The 18,325-nt window shown below is 35.9% G+C and overlaps 2 protein-coding genes across 2 annotated transcripts; both read right to left on the bottom strand.

Moving 5' to 3' along the window:
• Positions 1–1,459: 1,459 nt before the first annotated feature.
• On the bottom strand, positions 1,460–7,373 carry LOC111889945 (glucosidase 2 subunit beta). Its single transcript, XM_052764663.1, has 15 exons — positions 7,004–7,373; positions 6,773–6,898; positions 6,315–6,410; positions 5,938–6,177; positions 5,670–5,860; positions 5,514–5,582; positions 5,094–5,412; positions 4,915–5,019; positions 4,572–4,673; positions 4,409–4,466; positions 4,233–4,301; positions 4,049–4,136; positions 3,905–3,966; positions 1,848–1,899; positions 1,460–1,696 (listed from the first exon to the last, which is right to left on the bottom strand). Exons 1-15 carry the CDS (start codon positions 7,107–7,109, stop codon positions 1,634–1,636), a joined length of 1,746 nt encoding a protein of 581 aa, XP_052620623.1. The 5' UTR covers positions 7,110–7,373; the 3' UTR covers positions 1,460–1,633.
• Positions 7,374–11,128: 3,755 nt separating this feature from the next.
• LOC111889953 (uncharacterized protein At5g19025) lies at positions 11,129–12,527 on the bottom strand. Its single transcript, XM_023886107.3, has one exon. The coding sequence runs from the start codon at positions 12,034–12,036 to the stop codon at positions 11,308–11,310; it is 729 nt and encodes a 242-aa protein (XP_023741875.1). The 5' UTR covers positions 12,037–12,527; the 3' UTR covers positions 11,129–11,307.
• Between the last annotated feature and the right edge of the window lie 5,798 nt (positions 12,528–18,325).

Below are 18,325 nucleotides of genomic sequence, written 5' to 3'. Positions count from 1 at the left end.
CTTACTAATTTCTTTTTCTTTCTTTTATAATTTTATTCTTTTTTAGATTTAAAATTAAATAAAAAAAAAATACAACCTTCTCCCTCGTTGCAGAACCAACACCACATCACCACCGCTTGTCGGCCTATGCTAGGCATCAGAGACTCTTTTTTTCGTCGGACCACCCAAACCACCTCCAACAACGTAGATCCAAATATTCAATGACGTAGATTCGAACCACTTCCATCTAGTTGGATCTGCAACATCGCTCGATCTGAAAATCCTAAAGTTTGTCGTCGTCGAAGATCCAATGAAAACCCTATCTATCGCTGCCATCCTTTTTCATTATCCATTTTCTCCGTTGAAAACCCTATCTTTCATCGGTATCCTTCTTCTATGTTGTCCTATCGTCGTCCTTCTCCGACTCGATCGTTGACGAAGCCAACTGGTATGGTTTTTCTGTGCTGCCTCGCTCTTACCATCACCAGTTCATGGTTTGCAAACCCTAGCTCCAAATTCACCAATTTCACGGTTCAAATCTGTTTGTCGCCTTCTTGGTTTAGATCTGTTCGTCGAAGATATATGTTCGTTGTTGGAGAAATCTGTTTGTGGCAACGTTAGCTTGGCCGATGTTCGTAGGGAGCTGGAGCTCTGGAGAAGATGGCAATAGGGTTACCGAAGGTGACGTTAAAATGGTGTTGGTGGTGGTATTGCAATTTTCTAGTATGTGTCGGCGACGGCATTCTGTTTTTCCAGCCGGCTGTTGTGGTAGTGTTGAGAGGAGATAGAGAGATGAAGAAGCAAAATGTGTTAAAGATGTGGTGCGTGTGGTAGAATAGTAAGGGTGGTGGGATTTTTTTATTTTCTTATAAATACAAAAATGAAAAAGAAAAATAAAAATGAAAAAAGTAAGGGCATAATCGTCATTTTAAGACTTTAATTTTTATTTTTATTTGCTTACCAAAACCGCAATAAAATTCGTATTTTGGACCACATGTGTCAACCCAAAACTTTTTGGACCAAAATGACAATTTTGAGCTAAACATAGGGACCATTTTTGCACAGTACAATGGCTTGATATGAAAAAAAAAATTAATAAGCAGTCTTATAATATATATAAATTAATAAATGATGATTAACATTTGTAACAATCATATTCGGTGTTCTTTCAAGTTTCAAAGAAACCAGAATTTGTTCGAGATGGTATACTTGCAAAAATAGTCAAAGAGTTCGGTATGTGAGTTTAGTTTCAATACCGATATGGACTACAATGTGAGCCAGCTCAATGGTTGCTAAAGAAATAACTTTAAGAAAACTATTCCAGTTGTCAAAATAAATAAAAGATATAAAAACCAAGATTTTTAGATCGTCACAAAATGAAGAGAGTATTCTTAAACTTTTGTTTTTGTTTTGTTTAATGTCTAAGCTTTCTAGCTCCTTGTTTATATAAGATGTACTAGTGATATATTAACACATGACATGACGCAAAATTAAAGTTCTTGAATAATATATACCTCCATAATATATTTCATGAAAGTCTAGTGTTGATCCTATTTTAGCACATTTCAATACAAAAATTGATGAAAAGTGAGACTAATTCGTCATTTTGATTATCAAGGAACACTTACCCTGTAGAAGAAGTAGGCGAAAAGATTCAAAGCTCATCATGAAATTGTAGTTTGTCCTTGTCCATGAATTCAAGCTCATCTTCTAGTTCCTAAAACATTTTGTCTCCCTCAAGATCCGAATATATAATAATAATAGTAAACTAAAATAGTGAAGTAATAATAATAGTGTTATATATATATATATATATATATATATATATATATATATATATATATATATATATATATATATATATATACCTTTAGTTTTTCTTCTAGGCAAAGAGCTGGGGTGGTTAACATTGCCTCATATCTGCCATCAAAATAATGCATATATATATATATATATATATATATATATATATATATATATATATATATATATATAGACAAAATTGCAAAAATGGTCCCTGTGGTATGCAAAATTTTGGGGTTTTAGTCCAAACCACGACTTTTTTGGATTGGTGGTCCTTTTGAGCTAGTTTCTTTGTGTTTTTGGTCCCTTAGTAAACTGAAAAGACTATTATGCCCTTCTGATATATTTTTTTATGCTTTTTCTATTTAATTTAAATGAAAAATAAAATAATTACCTAATTTGGGGCCCACTTCTCTCTCTCTCTTTCATCCAACGTTATCCTTCTACACTCTTCCTCTTGAAGACCTGCTGCTCATAAAACGAAGAAGGGAACAAGAACCTCTAAGGGCAGCCACCCACGACTACCCACCGTCGCTAATGCTGTGGAGTTCCGGTCATCACCGCCACCACCAAGCTGCTGTTGTCAGGGAACTCCAACCATCACTAGTCACCGAATTCGATCACCACCAATCCCCGTAGAGGGTAAGCCGTAAACAAAGCAACAGAAGCCACCGGAAGTCCACCACTCGCCTACATCATCACTCAGTGCCACCACGTCTCCGTTACTGTGAAGCTCCGCCGTCGTCAGCTGCTGCTTCCTCTTGACCCCTCGTCGAACTCACCAGAGCAGCAAGAAAACGAAGCAGTCAGAGCTACCGTCGACCGCCATTACATCCCACCGCCACTGCAGTCCGCCACCATCGCCTTGCTGCCATTGGTAAGTCTGTTCAAGTTTCTTTTGAGTTTAAATTCGTCCCACCGGATACCTGCATCTGGATTCGTGGGTGGTGACAGGTGGTGGTGGGGACTGCCCACCACAGCAACGGCGGCGAGTAGTGGTTGCACAATAGCTTCGTTGCTTCCGTCTTCCCAATACAAGGGTGATCGAAGAGGAAAAAAGGAGCAAGGATTGGGGTTTGTTTGGGGTTTCTCAAATCAACAGAAAAGAAAAAGCGATGGGGTGAGGCTGGAATGGTTCTATGGTGGGCGGAGATGTAGCGGTTCACGGTGGAGTTTGGTGGTCGAATGGAGGCTAGCAGGTGGTGCGGTGGCTATCTCCAGATTGTCGGAGGTAGCAGCCCCTTCTTGTTCGTTGAAATCGGAAACGAAAGAAAGAAATGGGTATACGACCCGGAGAGAGAGAGAGAGAGAGAGAGAGAGAGAGAGAGAGAGGGGGGAGAGAGAGAGAGAGAGAGAGAGAGACTTTTATTTTTTTAATTGGTTAAATAAATAAATAAGTATTTAGATTTTTAAAAAAATGAAAAATAAATAACCTAAGGGTATTACAGTCATTTCACTATTTAGAGGGACCAAAAACGCAAAGAAACTAGGTCAAAAGGACCACCTATCCAAAAAAGTCGTGGTTTGGTCTAAAACCCCAAAATTTTGCATACCACAGGGACCATTTTTGCAGTTTTGTCATATATATATATATATATATATATATATATATATATATATATATATATATATATATATATATATATATATATATATATATTACACCAACTAAATTACAAAAACAGTCCTTGTGGTTTATCACATTTTTACAGATATGACCCAATAGTTCCATTTTTTGCTTTATCAACCCTAAAACAACATTTGGTCACGATTATTTTTCCCTGGTAAACGGCCCATCCATAAAAATGACCATTTTGCCCTCACCTTCTTCTTGAAATATCCTAAAAAGAGGAATCTGGAAAAGGTTTCTACTGTGGTTGAAATAAAAGGACAACGAGTTGATCATCTTTAGAGGTTTTGTTTTCTTGAGTTTTCGAGGGGGCAAATTGGTCATTTTCCCAGGAACAAAAAGCGTGACCAAACGCCATTTCACAAACGGAAAAAGAAAAAAACTAAACTATTGGACTGTATCTATAAAAAAGTGAAAAACACATGGACGATTTTTGATAATTTAGGATTAATAATTGCAGGAAACATGAAAAATAAATAAAAAGAGTAATACTCGCAACGGCTAGGTTCGTCTATGTCAGAAAGCTCTACTTTCGATCCGCATCTTAATCTGACCTGTCATGGAATATTAAAAAAAAAAAAAAAGGTATTAAAAAAGCAGAATGAGTTAAATGAGATAATAAAGTTTGATATATACCTTTAAGCTTCTATCAGGACCATTCCAGCAATTGTCACCATTGGAAAAGAGCATCACACTGTATGAATCCACAAATTTGTCCCACCTCCTGCCAAAAAAAAACTTTAGTAAGTGAAAATTCAAGAAAAAGGGTCAATTGCGTAGATATTAGTTTCCTGTGAATAGTTAACGTGTGAATACCTACCCTAAGTTGGTTGTACTGTATCCTTCCTCCTGGGTAGCTTGTTTAAAAGGGCAAACTTTATAAACATATCTGAAATCACAAAAAAATTAAAGATACAAAATCAGAAAAAGAAACTTGATCAATATTTGAAAAAAGGAAAAAAATAAAAAATAAAAAAAAGATGGAAAAGTTGTAACTTGTTCTGTTTAGTCTCGAAACATCGACCATGTAACAAATAGAATTCCTTCTCTGGTCCTGCAATGTCAAACATAGATACTTGAAGCTATAAATAACAAGAATAGCAATGTACTTTTCCTATTTTATAAAACCAAATTAAAAAAATAAAATAAAATAAAATACCAAAGTCATTTGCTAGCTTCTTTGTGATGCGAGATATCTTTGTTTTTACTTTGGATAACTTCTCACTCGCTTCATCATACTCTTTTTGTACACTTTCAGCTTCTACATAAACACAAAAAACAAAAATAAAATAATTCATAAAAAGAAAAGACACTGGAGTGAACATGTGCTCAGGAGGGTATTTACGTCTTTTTGCATAGACGAGAGATCTAGAGCAAAAGCAAATCCCATGTCCATCTTTTTTGGTAGATTAAAAAATTGTACTTTTTATCACATCAACATCAGTCTCAGTCCCAGTCCAATGTACATCTAACACAGTACAACCTGTTCTGTCATGTTCTACCTGATGTATTTACTGGAGTCTGGAATGGATTTACAGCCAGTAGAAAATTCCGGACAGTTTGTTGAATCTTCTCAATCAATGATGGGCTACTTGCGCTTTCAATATCTTTCACATAAAAATTATAATTATCAGCAAATAAAATAATATGACACAAAAAAATAAATAGTAAAACTGCAGACCTGAAATGTCCTCATACTCATCTGGATCATAGTCATGTGAAGAACTGGAATCATCATGAGTGTCTTCTTGAACATCCCTATGGTCATCTAAATCTTCCTCATAATGTTCATCATCATCATCATCATCTGTTTCTGTATTGTCTCCATTATTTTCTTCATTGTGGACATTAACAGGTGTCTCATCATCATGATTTTGGTGCTCAGTTTTTTTTCCAGTCCAACGTGAACCGATTTCACGACCCAAATCTTCCTTTGATAACGAATCAATGTCTTCGGTTGCATGTGTAACATCAGAAGATTCCTCTTCTTTTGCAGCATGCTATGTAAAGAGAGATAAATAGCATTTGAAACATGTAAATATGTAATTAGCTTACATGGAAAGTTCTTGATGGGAGTTTAATTTGTACTTTTAACATTTACCTGTTGTACATTGTCATGAGATGTATGAGCATTTTGTGCCACATCAGCAGCAGGGTCTTTGTTGAGATTCTAATAGAAGAATCTGAGTATGAGATTTAAGTATCACAATTAAACATTTTATATATTAACAAATTCAAGTTTGCAGTCATTTCAAACCTGGCCAGAAGGAGAGTTATTAAGAATCCCATCTTTATCATCTTTCTTACTTTTTGTGGATTCTTTTTCTGCAACATCAACTTTTTCTTCACCTTTGTGTTCCTTCAATTCAGATTCCTTCTTCTGTTGCTCTTCTTTTTCTTTCTGGATTCGTTCTTTCTTCACTGCCTTCTCTATTCGGTCCTTGTGGTCTACAAAATCCATGTTAAATTCATGTAACCTAATGAAGTATGTGAAAAGTATATGTAACAATTACAGATAGAAGTACCCTTAAGATTTTGGACAATTCCCTTGAGAGTTTTCTCCTCATGCTTGAGCTTCAACAAGTTTTCCTTGTCTTGTTCGAATGATAGTTTTGCTTGTTCAACTTCATTGTCTCTAATGGAAACACCCTCCACATATATTTTAATCTTTTCCATTAATCTATCTCTTGCAACTTTTCCAGCTTCCCAACAGGTGTTTTTGCACCTGGTTTTACCATCATACTCATCACTTCCATCACAGCAATCTGTTCAACAAAAAAAGGTTAAACTTTCAGATGGAGCATAAAATTTGGTGGTGAAACGGAGAACATGGAAGGATTTAACAACTATCAATTCTGGTAAAGACTAGATGATGAGAGTTTTGAGTAAGAACATTTCTTACCACAGATACGATCATTTACTCTAGAAGAAAATACAGTTAGGGGTCTATGTCCAGCATTTCTGCAATAGAATTTCCCAGCAGGACATGCTGATGTTCCTGAAAGGCCAAATATGCTATTATGTTAATGTTAAGATAACAGTGCATACTTTCAAAATGATGTACTTCAATAGACTGGTAAGAGAGTAAGTATCAACTATCAAGTTTATAGTCCTCAAGGCTCAAAGATCTTTTTCTCTCTTGTTAGTCAACAAATCAACCCCCAATTATAGTCAAACTAAAGGCAAAACGTGATCAGCATATGGATACAAGAAGGGCTTGAATTTGTAGCCTCTATACCTTACATATAGATTATCAAACACCTCCCCCAATGAACAATAAGAAATATATTCAACTACATTCAAGTAGAGAATTTCAGGACATGAGTTAAGTTCATATTAACTGATGATAAACTACTAAACCTGGCTCATCGGTGCCGTCAAAGCAATCACAAAAGTCGTCATTAAGCTGTGACTTTGTGAATGTTTTAGATCCATCTTTGCATTTAATCGTTCCTGAAGACCATAATCCCGCGTAATATTTCTCATCTGGTAAAAGAAAAACAGAACTCAGAGCATATTACACAACAAACTAAAATTACGACTGATAGATCAACAATTACAAACACGCGCACATCAGAACATGTATTGGACCTTCAGGAGCAATTCCGAGGAGATCATTTAGTGGAATAGCAGCCGATCTGAGAACCAACGTAGAGCTCAATACGAAGAGCACGAAGACTGGTGACTTTATCTTCATTGTGATCTTCCACTGCTATTACAGAAGCACAATGACCTAATCTCGTAATGTACACGGACTCAATGTGAGCACTGCGGAAGCGTAAACAGAACCTGAGGACGCCAATTTCAGATCATCCGCTGAAAGATCAGAGGTGAAATAGTTGGTACATTCGAACTAAGGAGAGTCGGTACCCAACGGGTCCTTGGATACAAGAGTGACGGTGTTGCGGTGGTGAACGGAGGAGACAGCATAACGCCGTCGTTCTTTTTGTTCGTTTTATACATGGCTCAGTAAAGTGAAAGTTATTTAAAAAAATCTAAATTTATTAGAATAACCAAAAAAAAAGGAAGGAAATTGAATAATCTAACCAAAATTAGAAGGTTTTTTTTATATATAATAACTATTTTTTTCTTTCAAAAATAATTATTTTCTTTGGAATGGGCATTCAAAAAGATAAAGGGTGTGTTCGGCACGCAGCGTTTGGGAGCTTCTGGCTTCTAGCTTTTAAGAAAACGTTAGTAAAAAAGAAAATTTTTCATTCGGCGATTGGAGAATTTAGCTTTTAACTTAAATAAAACGCTTCAAAATCAAAAGCTACATGGAATAGCTTTTAACAAAACGCTCAAATATCAAATGTTAGCTACCCGTTACCAGCTAGTTTTGTTGAACACGCCCATAAACTAATCAAGCCTAATACTGTATAGTTCGATTATATAAATGTGAGTCTCATACATTCACATATCGGATATACCATTCTAGAAAGTATTCATTACGAACTTTTGGCAACCAAATATTGAAGTTCTTGTCACATTTCATATCATGGATTCATCAAACCAAACTAGTTGTACAGATTTATGTAGTTGCATTTAAGTTTTTAATCGATTTTATTAACTCCATATTGCATATAACATGTCCAAAATTCATTGAACATGTCTGAAATGTCATATTGCATGTAAATTTACTATTACTTTCAACCATTGGACCATATAAGAATTTAAAATATTTTAATAACACTTCGTATAAAGGAAATAAGTGTAGATTACGTAGTGAATATGATTACGGAATGAAGAAATGTTTGAAATTCGTAAAACTAATCTTGTCTGAAAGACGAAGAATAATTCCAGAATGTCCGTCCGAAATTCTTTTCTTGATATTTTTAAATTAAGAAGTAATATTCATTTGCATTAAACCAGATATGTACAAATTAGTCTGAAATCAAAACAAATACGTTTCAAGATGCACCTAATCAATTTGCATGGATGTTGCTGAAAAATAGATTTTACGGACGAAGAAATTATATATCATCTACAAGAACTTTCAGAACTGATCCTGATAAAGGTAACATTTATCCCATAAATTTATTAAAAATATTTTTGTTTTATGATACTAAAATGTAACATTAATTTTTTTGTTAGATTGTTATTGCAAATTTCAAAAAAAAATGTGGAAATAGAAAAAAAAATACAATAAAAATCAGAATGAAATCAGAAATAATGTTAAAATTTAAATTGAAAGCAAATAGAACTAGAAAGACATGACCAAGTCAAGTTTAGAAAAACTTGTTATATTAGACTAGTTGTCATTTTATAATTTTTTATATGGATACATTTTATAATATGATACGATAAGAAAGTAGAATTAAGCAACAACTTACGAAGGGATCTCTGTTGGTGTATGCAACGAACAAATAAGGAACGGAAAAAAGAACATTGAATGGAAAATTTATCCAACAATTAATATTTTGCCATTAAGTTAAGGAAGCACATGAAGCATTCATACAACCAAATATGTTAACAAAAACATAAGGGCAAATTTGTCCAAATTAATAGATACAACTAATATTTTGGCATGTACATGAAGATAACATATCGAATCCTTTCCCCAAGGCTAGATGCACAACCCTTTAATTACTTGGGTCGGTCTGATAAATGACCTAACAAGTTTGGCACCGTGTCCCAAGTAGCGAGTACTGAGTATCGATTATTTGCCAATTCAAGTCCCAAATATCATCCCATGTATATAAAACCGGGTACCGGTTCAATATTGGTTCCAGTACGTAATCATGATTTGGTACTAACTACTTATCCCTGGTTGTAACGTTCAAAATATCATTGTTCCATTCTCATGCGGAAAAACTCTACAAGCATCATTAACGACATCATTGTTCCATTCTCATGCGGAAAAACTCTACAAGCATCATTAACGACGCGCATCTCTCGATAACTTGTTGATGGACTCTATATTGTTTAATGTCATATGATTATAACGAAGACCATGGAATATATATATACCCTTTGACCATTTTTCTAGATTTACGGATTTTAAATAGTCTCATTCTTTTTTGTCTTGTAAGATCTTTTCATAAATTTTATCAAAGTCAAGATACTCTATAGGCTTTGTAACTTAAAAGCGTCATGTTTATTCATATGCAAGTTTTCTTAATCTTTTGGATAAATTGAACAATCTCATCCAAAATCCATATATAAAATAAAAGCTTTAGGTTGAGACGATTGTAAAATTCACAATATGGAAACGACTTAGCCGCCCATATATAAATTGGATAGATCCAAATCCAAAATCATAATGTGAAAACAACTTAGCTATCCAGGTCAAAAATTTATTTTAGTTTTTCATTTTTCTCAAATATTCCACAGTTCCATCCCACAACTCCCTCCTCTTTATGACATCGTCCTTTCACCTCTCCAACTCCCACCGTTTCCATTTTTTTTCACTTTTTGCTTTCCGTTTCCCCAACTCCTACTATTTCAATTTGGTTAGTATTTCTCTGACATGAAACGACACATTTACAAGGTCTACATCATAACCCATTAACCCGATACGAACTCAACACAAAAATAAACGGGTTGATATAACATGACACATTAATGAAATGGTCGGGCTATGGTAAAGTTCTCTCAATATCACCTCGATACAAACTCGACGCGACACAACATGTTTGTCGGGTCTACCTGTCTAAGAAGTAAGTATCGAAATAGAAGTATCCAAATATTACATAAAGATAGTATCATACGCAATCTATGTCGATTATCATTGTACCCTCTTCTCTCTTAATATCTTATCATGTTGTTTGTGATGATTGTAATTTGTTTCTATTTCTTTTTTCCTTTAAAGTCATGGGCCAAGGTCGGTAAGAAAAACCAAACACCAACCGTGGGCTGTCCCTACTCTGTATGGATGGGGGATATGAGATGGAACCCCTCAGCCCCTCACCCATATTTGTCATGCATCACTGTTATGATCTTTATCTCAGTCAAACAAATCATGCGTTTTTTTCATTTAAAATGAAATAAAGATATAGGTTTCACTATTATTGCATAATAAAAAACAAACAAAACAAACAAAACAAACAAAAGGGTATCAACAGTCGACAAAAGTAAAACAAAAAATTTCAATTGATTGTGTATTAAAATTACATAACATTACAACTTACAAGTAAATTACTATAATAACCGCACATATAATAATATATTTTTTAGTCGCTTCTGTTTTAAAAACATACTTTTTATTTTAATGTTTAAATGGTTATATTATAAGTTCATAATCACATAAGAAATCAGATCCTTTATTTGATTATACGTTAAAACATAAATTGCAAAATATATTTTTAGCAATTTGCCGTAAAAGCTTGTGAAAGGGAAAGCAAAGATTTTATAAAATCTTATAAAAATATAAATATCCGTCCTCTTTATAGTAAATAGTAATGTACTGTATATGCCTTCTTGCAATTATCACATGATTACAAGGACAATATTGTAAAGATGTCAGCCTTCTCTTTTTTTCAAGCAAGAACACCAATAATATGATTTTCACTCATTTTTTCTTCAAAAATAATTCGAGAATGCAATGTTAATTGTGTTATAAAAATAAATACTCATACATGAGTAGGCTCTCAAGCTCAGAATATTTAAAATTTGTGGTATCCGTATGTAAACTACGATTACTGACTACACATAAAAATTAACCATAAAGTTATACATGTCAATAGTTTCAAGGTAGATGATCCTGAATCCTGAATATAAACATCAAAGGTTCTTACTTTTTTTCATCAAATTTGATAAGTATAACAAGTAAAAGATGCAGATTTCAGGGATCTGTTATTATGTATGTAGGTGAACAAGGAGACTTAAATAATAATATCAGCTCATGTTTATTCTATCTAAAGAGAAATCTAGCATAAGATTAAAAAAAAAGAAAATCATTTCTTGATTCTACGGATTCTTTTAGCACCCCATACCTCCAATCTTCCGGCTGGACATCCACATGGTGCTCTGAAAATAAGAACAGTTCGACCATTAAGAGGTGCCATCTTCTTCAACTCGGCTTCCAGCTCCTTGTGATCTTTTCCTAGTTCCAATGGCTTCACGCCATAATCTGTTGTTCTTCCTGATGATGAATACTTGACACACTCTTCAGACTCAAGCTGGATATCAAACTCAACAGCTTTACGCAACCCTTTACAATCTGGCTTTCCACATTTCCTTGATTTTACTTCGAGAATTTCCCAAGCGGCAATACTAGCTATCACTCCGCTGAAAGCTGCAACCAAACCAACAACATATGCAATTGGTGCATCTGATATTATATCTCCGATCACTTCAAAAACCAATGGGAGAATCTCAATTGCTTCATGATAGATTGTATTCATGTATGGTATGATTAGGAATCCGAGTGATCCTAATACGAGAATCAGCATAAGAATATCGAGCGCTGCAAAGGGGGATCGCTCGCAAAACGGATGATACAAAGGGTTTATTGAATTGGAGCTGGAATTGGAATTAGAATTGGAATTGGAACCATACTTCCTATTGTTCCGAGAGTGATTGTTGTTGTTATTCATCGTCGGTGTCATATTTTTGTGCTGTTCGAAGGCTCGGCAAAATTCAATCAAGCTACGGCAATCAACCATTGGTAATCTCATAGCCATTCGGATTCCGATCCCTATTTATTTTTATCTTAGCAATTTATATCTTCAATCTCGATCAATCTCAAATCCGTACTAGTGCGCCAATAAAGAATTTCCAATCTACCTCGAGATTTACAAGTTCACCTAATTTGACTAATCAAATGGAGATCTATAACGGGCAGACGCCAAACCAATCAACGAAGAACAGGCCAATCTTCAAAGAACAGAGCCGAATATGAACGCAAATCGATTAGATAACAATTCGCCATCATCGGTGAAATGATTGACCAAAAGGGCAAGGGGATGAAAAAACCACCATACAAACCAATCGCTAACTGAATCGAGATACGAGAGGACGATCGGAATCAGCGGAATTTGAGCTAGAAAACGTGAGGCGTGGATTATGAGGCGAGATTGTGATTGTGATTGCGAAGAAGGGATTAATGACGATGAAGATGATGACATTCAGTGGGAGATATAAACACGGCGAAGAATAATCCGTGGCTTAGTTACTAATTTGAAATGGCATATTTGGCCCCTAAAGTACCATTATTACATTTTTGCCTCGTAAATATTTTATTTCCTTTTATTACATATGAAAATGACAATACATCAATGCATCATGTTGATTTTTATTTTATTTTTTGCTTTTATTGTCATTGTGAAAATTTATTCCAGGATAAATATTCTGATTTCTTTAACATTCTGATGATAGACTTCATTCGTGCACATTTATAATGCATAAAGTGAAATATGTCATGTCATTCTAAAACATTGCACATGTGCACCTTAAAAACCGCCCATAATCATTTTGTTGGTAGTTTAGATCTTGTTAATTTGCTTCTTTAATTTATGTTAAACATTTGAACATGCACTAACACAGAATAAGTTTTTGAACGGAACACCTTTAAATTAGTTCTTACGCCTTGTTCCCGAGTTTTTTTTGTAAATTCATTAAAAGAAAGGGAAGAAAAATTTTGACTGAAAGAAAGGGAGGTGAAGGAAAATATTCAGTATTTTGTGTTCCCGAGTTCGAAGGAAATGAAAGGAAAGGAGAGGAAAATTTTTAGTTTTTGTGTTCCCGAGTTAGAAGGAAAAAGAAAATAAAACTTAAAATTTTTCTTCCCCTCACTTTCTTCCCAAATCCGCCCAATTTGGGAGGAAAATATGACTTCAAAATCCTTCCCCTCCCCTCACTTTCCTTCCATTAATGAAACTCGAGAACACGATTTTCTTTCGACACCCCTCACTTTCCCTCAGTATCCTCCCATTTCTCTCCTTAAGTAGAACTCGGGAACAAGGCGTTAAAGTTGGTCATTCAAATAATGACTTGTATGGGTAATTAATTTTGGTTTTTTTATACATTTAGTCACTAAATTTATTTGTATGCTTAATATACCATTGAAGTTGTTGAAACTGTAAAAAGAATACCAATATGACCGGGTATAGTGGGTTTTGCCTGTTTCCGACATCATTTCCGGCCAAATACGATTTTCCGACCAAATATGAATTTTCCGGTCATCTTCTCCGGCTAAACATGGTTTTCCCGACGAATGAATTTCTTGAAGGACACACCTTTTTCAGCCTTTTTTTGTGTGTGTGTGTGTGTGGGGGGGGGGGGGGGGGGGGGTATTATGATCAGGAACATGAAAACATGCAAATTTCAGGCTTCAAATTCAAAGCTTCATTTCAGATTTCGAGCTTCTTTTCAAGATAATTGATTTCCTTTGAAGATTTCAAACATGAACACAATTGATTTCCTTTGCAGATTTCAAACATGAACACTATTGATTTCCTTTGCAGAACTAATATGAGGCTTTATCCTTCTTCTCCCATACAAAATGGACAAGGAGACATCTCGATTTAGGGTTTTTTAGGAAAAGGAAACCATTGATTTAGGGATTTTTTGGGTTCTACATATGAACAGGAACATTTTTTGGGAGGGGGGTATTATGATCAGGAACATGAAAACATGCAAATTTCAGGCTTCAAATTTCAAGCTTCATTTCAGATTTCGAGCTTCTTTTCAAGATAATTGATTTCCTTTGAAGATTTCAAACATGAACACAATTGATTTCCTTTGCAGATTTCAAACATGAACACTATTGATTTCCTTTGCAGAACTAATATGAGGCTTTATCCTTCTTCTCCCATACAAAATGGACAAGGAGACATCTCGATTTAGGGTTTTTTAGGAAAAGGAAACCATTGATTTAGGGCTTTTTTGGGTTCTACATATGAACACAAGAACAAGTTATTGGTTCGTTTTTCAAATTCAAACTCGTTTTTCATTTGTGTATGGGTGTATGTTTGTCTCACACACGAATGAGCAAATCTGATTCAAGCTTATTTTTTGTTTTTCAACTTCAAGTACTTTTTTCGTTTTTCAGATTTAGTGTGTGTATGTGTGTCTACAAACACGATGAGCACATTTGAACTAAAAAAACTTGAACTTCAAAACTTGAAAAAACCATGGAAATCCTTAAATCCTTAAAAATATGAGATGGGTTTTGATGAACATAGATGAAGACGATAAAATTCTTAACAACTTGAAGATTTGTGTTCAAACAAAAACGTTTTTGAAAATCGTTCCAAGATGAAGGCAAATTCATCAGATTTCTGGTCTTGTGTTAGCTCATCAGATTTCTTATCTTATCTTGTTTAAGTTCATCAAATTTTTGGTGTTTGAGTTGAGTTCATCAATATATGTTCTTGAACAGATGAAGAACGCACAAACATGTTTGAGCCTCTGAAACAAACCCATTTCTTTATCTACATTTGGCCAGAAAACTCACGGTGGTTAGAAACTCGCTGGAGAAGACTATCAGAATGACATACTCGCCAGAAACCTTCAATACCTGGTAATAATGGTATTTTTTGAACACCTATTATCACACCCCCGGCCGAGGCGGTGGAACATGTCGGGTAGTGCCACTTAGTTTATGGATTACAGATAAACTGAATATATAGCACAAGTACAACAATAAACAAAACAACATTTGTATTTCATCTTGATGTTTTAATACATTGTTCTTACAAATAATAGTATAGTACATGAATTACCTTAAATAGATAGGCAGACATAACAAAAATAGTAAACAAGATAGCCTGGAATCCACGACTAATCCATCGTCTGAATTGCTTGATTATTGATTCCCTGAGAATACATGTAGTTTTGAGGGTCAACACAAGGTTGGTGAGAGTTACAGGTTTTCTGGTAACAGTAGTGATACTTTTAAAAAGTCTAAATGTATTTTATTTGTAAGTAAAACCATACTTAAGCCTGTGTTTATAATGAGTCTTTGAATAACCATTGGAAACCAAAAGATGTCTTTGCATAAGTAAATCCATAATTAAAATTGTGTTTGTAAAGAGTCTTTGAATAACTACTGAAAACCAAAAAAATTCTTCGCATACATAATCCATACTTAAAAATGTGCTTGAGAGAAACCAAATCCATGGTTTTGTAATGAGAGGGAGAGAGAGAGAGAGAGAGAGAGAGAAAGAGAGAGAGAGAGAGAGATTCTAGTTAATATTTATAGTGAGTCCTATAACCGAGCTATGTGACTGAATGTACCCCTAAAATGCTTCATTGTACGTTGTAGTAACGATTGTAGATACTTATCACCCGCTTCGATTGATCGGTCGAAGTTGTAGCTAGCAACCGCAGGTGGGGATGTCAACCCTGTATAAATCTATACATATGTATCTCGCTCTGAGAATTAACGGTTATAGTAGTATGGGTATACTAAGTGTTTAGACTTAGCTAATGAATAGTGTCTCACTATAAAGCCCTTAATTATGGTACGAGAGTGGCTATCAGCCCTAACATATATATGGATACGTCATTAGGCATAATGATTTGTATGAAGTTTATAAAAGTCGAGTATGTTTGGTATATACGTAAAAGTGTAATGTACTTTTAGCCCTACCACTCGCTGACCCTCACAATCGATCATAGCACAGAACCTGCTTAGCCAATCCATCCCCACTATCATGTACACATCCCCCATGGGGATAGGGATCAAATTAATCGGATAAGACACCCCGAAAATCTCCAATACACAACCTTGATACACTCTGGATGCAGAAACCTCATGTTCGTTGGCGATAGAAACCCGCAATGGACACTACAACTCACCAATGGGCATACTAAAATCTCTACTAAAAGATCGAGACACAAAGGACTGACTCGCGCCCGAGTCAAATAACACAAGAGCAGGCAAACAGTTCACTAAGAATGTACCTATTAAAAGCATAACCATAAGCATAGCATAAAAATAATTAACAGACAATAAATAGAAACATATCGGTCACAACGTTTGGCGCTGCCCTGGCCTTCTCGACAGTGAGCTGAAAAGCATGACCCCGATCCCTTTGGGTCTCCACCTTCCCATGGCGCCCATCAGTAATCCACAAAGTGGCTGGCGTTGGGGCCTGCGCCGGCTTGGCTACAAGCAAGGGACAGTTGACCTTCATATGACCAACCTGATCATAGTGGTAGCAAATCCTGGCACTCGATACTAGAGCCGGCTGTCGATAATCCCTCACATAGTGGCCATCCTTGCCATATTTGTGGCATCCAGAAACAAGTCGACAAGAACCCTCACTCACCTTGCCACACTTACCATAAGTGTGGCCCCTCTAACTCCAAGATCTAACATCAGCGGCCTTGAACCACTTTGGTGCAGGCTGCGACTGCATCGAGGCTTGTCTCTGCTCCCTTGTCTGGAGCTCCATCTCAATCTAACGTTGCCTCGCGACCTCCTACAAATTAAGGATTGATCCATAGAGCTGAGTAGATACGAACTGGCGGATGTCCGTCTTAAGCATGCTCAAGTACCAAGTCATTTGAGATTGCTCAAAAGCAGTAAACTCGGGTCAAAACATAGCTCTCTCTGTAAACATCTTGGTGATCTTCATCACCGACTCAGTCCCCTTGCCTCAAATCCAAGTAATCCTAGGCTAGCCTCTCCAGCTTTACCAAAGGAACATATCTTGAGCGGAACATATCAGAGAACTTCTCCCATGAAACTGCATCCCGCAACTCTACTGTGTATGAACTAGTAACTAACCTCCACCAATCCTTCGCTCTGAATTAAAGAAGGTTCAGAGCGCACTTGAACTTCTGGTTAGCTAGGCAAGAGCATGTAAAGAAACATCCCTCGATGTCAGACGGCTACCTCATGTATACGATTGTATCCTGAACTCCGTCAAATACCGGGGACTTCATACTATCGAAGTCCCGGTACTAAAAAGCCCTCCCAACGCCAATCCCTACAGCAGCAACAGTTGTGGTGGTTGTAGCAGCAGCAGCCTCAGAAAGTGCAACGTATCGGTTATTGAAGAACTCAATCAAAGCATTCTTGATAGACCCAGACTGCTCTGGTATCTGCTCCCGAACAATAAAAACGACCTCCTCCCGAATGATCTCCCTAACCAGATCTTCAATCAAACCCAACCCATCCTGGCCACCTATCCTGACTCCTGATCCGGATCCTGACTCAAATCGCCTCGTAACCACCATACTGAAAATAAAACAGGGAGATATCAGATAAACACATATCATACCGTAGGAACCAACTCCCAACAAAACCCTAGGGATTGTGACTTCCCTGCTACGCGTGCAGGTCCTATGCTTCTAGTATTACGTGCCCATACTACCTTCTACACCTACCCGTATTTGTCTCAGAGGATCATCACAACCACCCTAACAACACTCATGGAAATACACATACACCCTATTATCACTTCTTAGAGAAAGGCTAGACATCTGTCGACTGGACGGCTGACCCCACATAACTCATCCATGAAACTTCCAACAACCCTGCAGCACTCGTGTATGCTAATCATACACAACACTGGATCCTATAGACAGTTGAATACTTAATTCTATCCTAAGACCACAACCAAACAAGGAACATGAAATAAGGATAAATCAAACATTCTCAGGATATAAAATCTTAGTTATGTACAGTTTTGATGCATACACTAAGCAACTACAATAATGATGTCAATTTCATATAAGGAAAACCCTAAGCTAGCAGGCATTATATAATCAGGCAATTCTATCATGCAATTCATGAAGATCCCTAGCCTATCACTAGCATGTTGTTTTAACATATCACAATATCAAATAATAGGGTGGTAATTTGGGGTCTACTTATTGGCTCCAATTGATCGTACACATCGCATCCTCTCTTGATTATTTTGAAAAAAAAAATTGAAAATAATCTTTGAAACCTTTTCATTTCTTTAGTTTGAGACTGGATTCACACGGGTGTTCCTCCAATTCACTCAAAACCAAGGC

Source organism: Lactuca sativa, chromosome 6 (genome assembly GCF_002870075.4).
Source record: "Lactuca sativa cultivar Salinas chromosome 6, Lsat_Salinas_v11, whole genome shotgun sequence".
Taxonomy (NCBI): domain Eukaryota; kingdom Viridiplantae; phylum Streptophyta; class Magnoliopsida; order Asterales; family Asteraceae; genus Lactuca; species Lactuca sativa.
The sequence above is the reverse complement of the archived record's forward strand: the minus strand, read 5'-3'. Positions and strand labels throughout refer to the sequence as shown.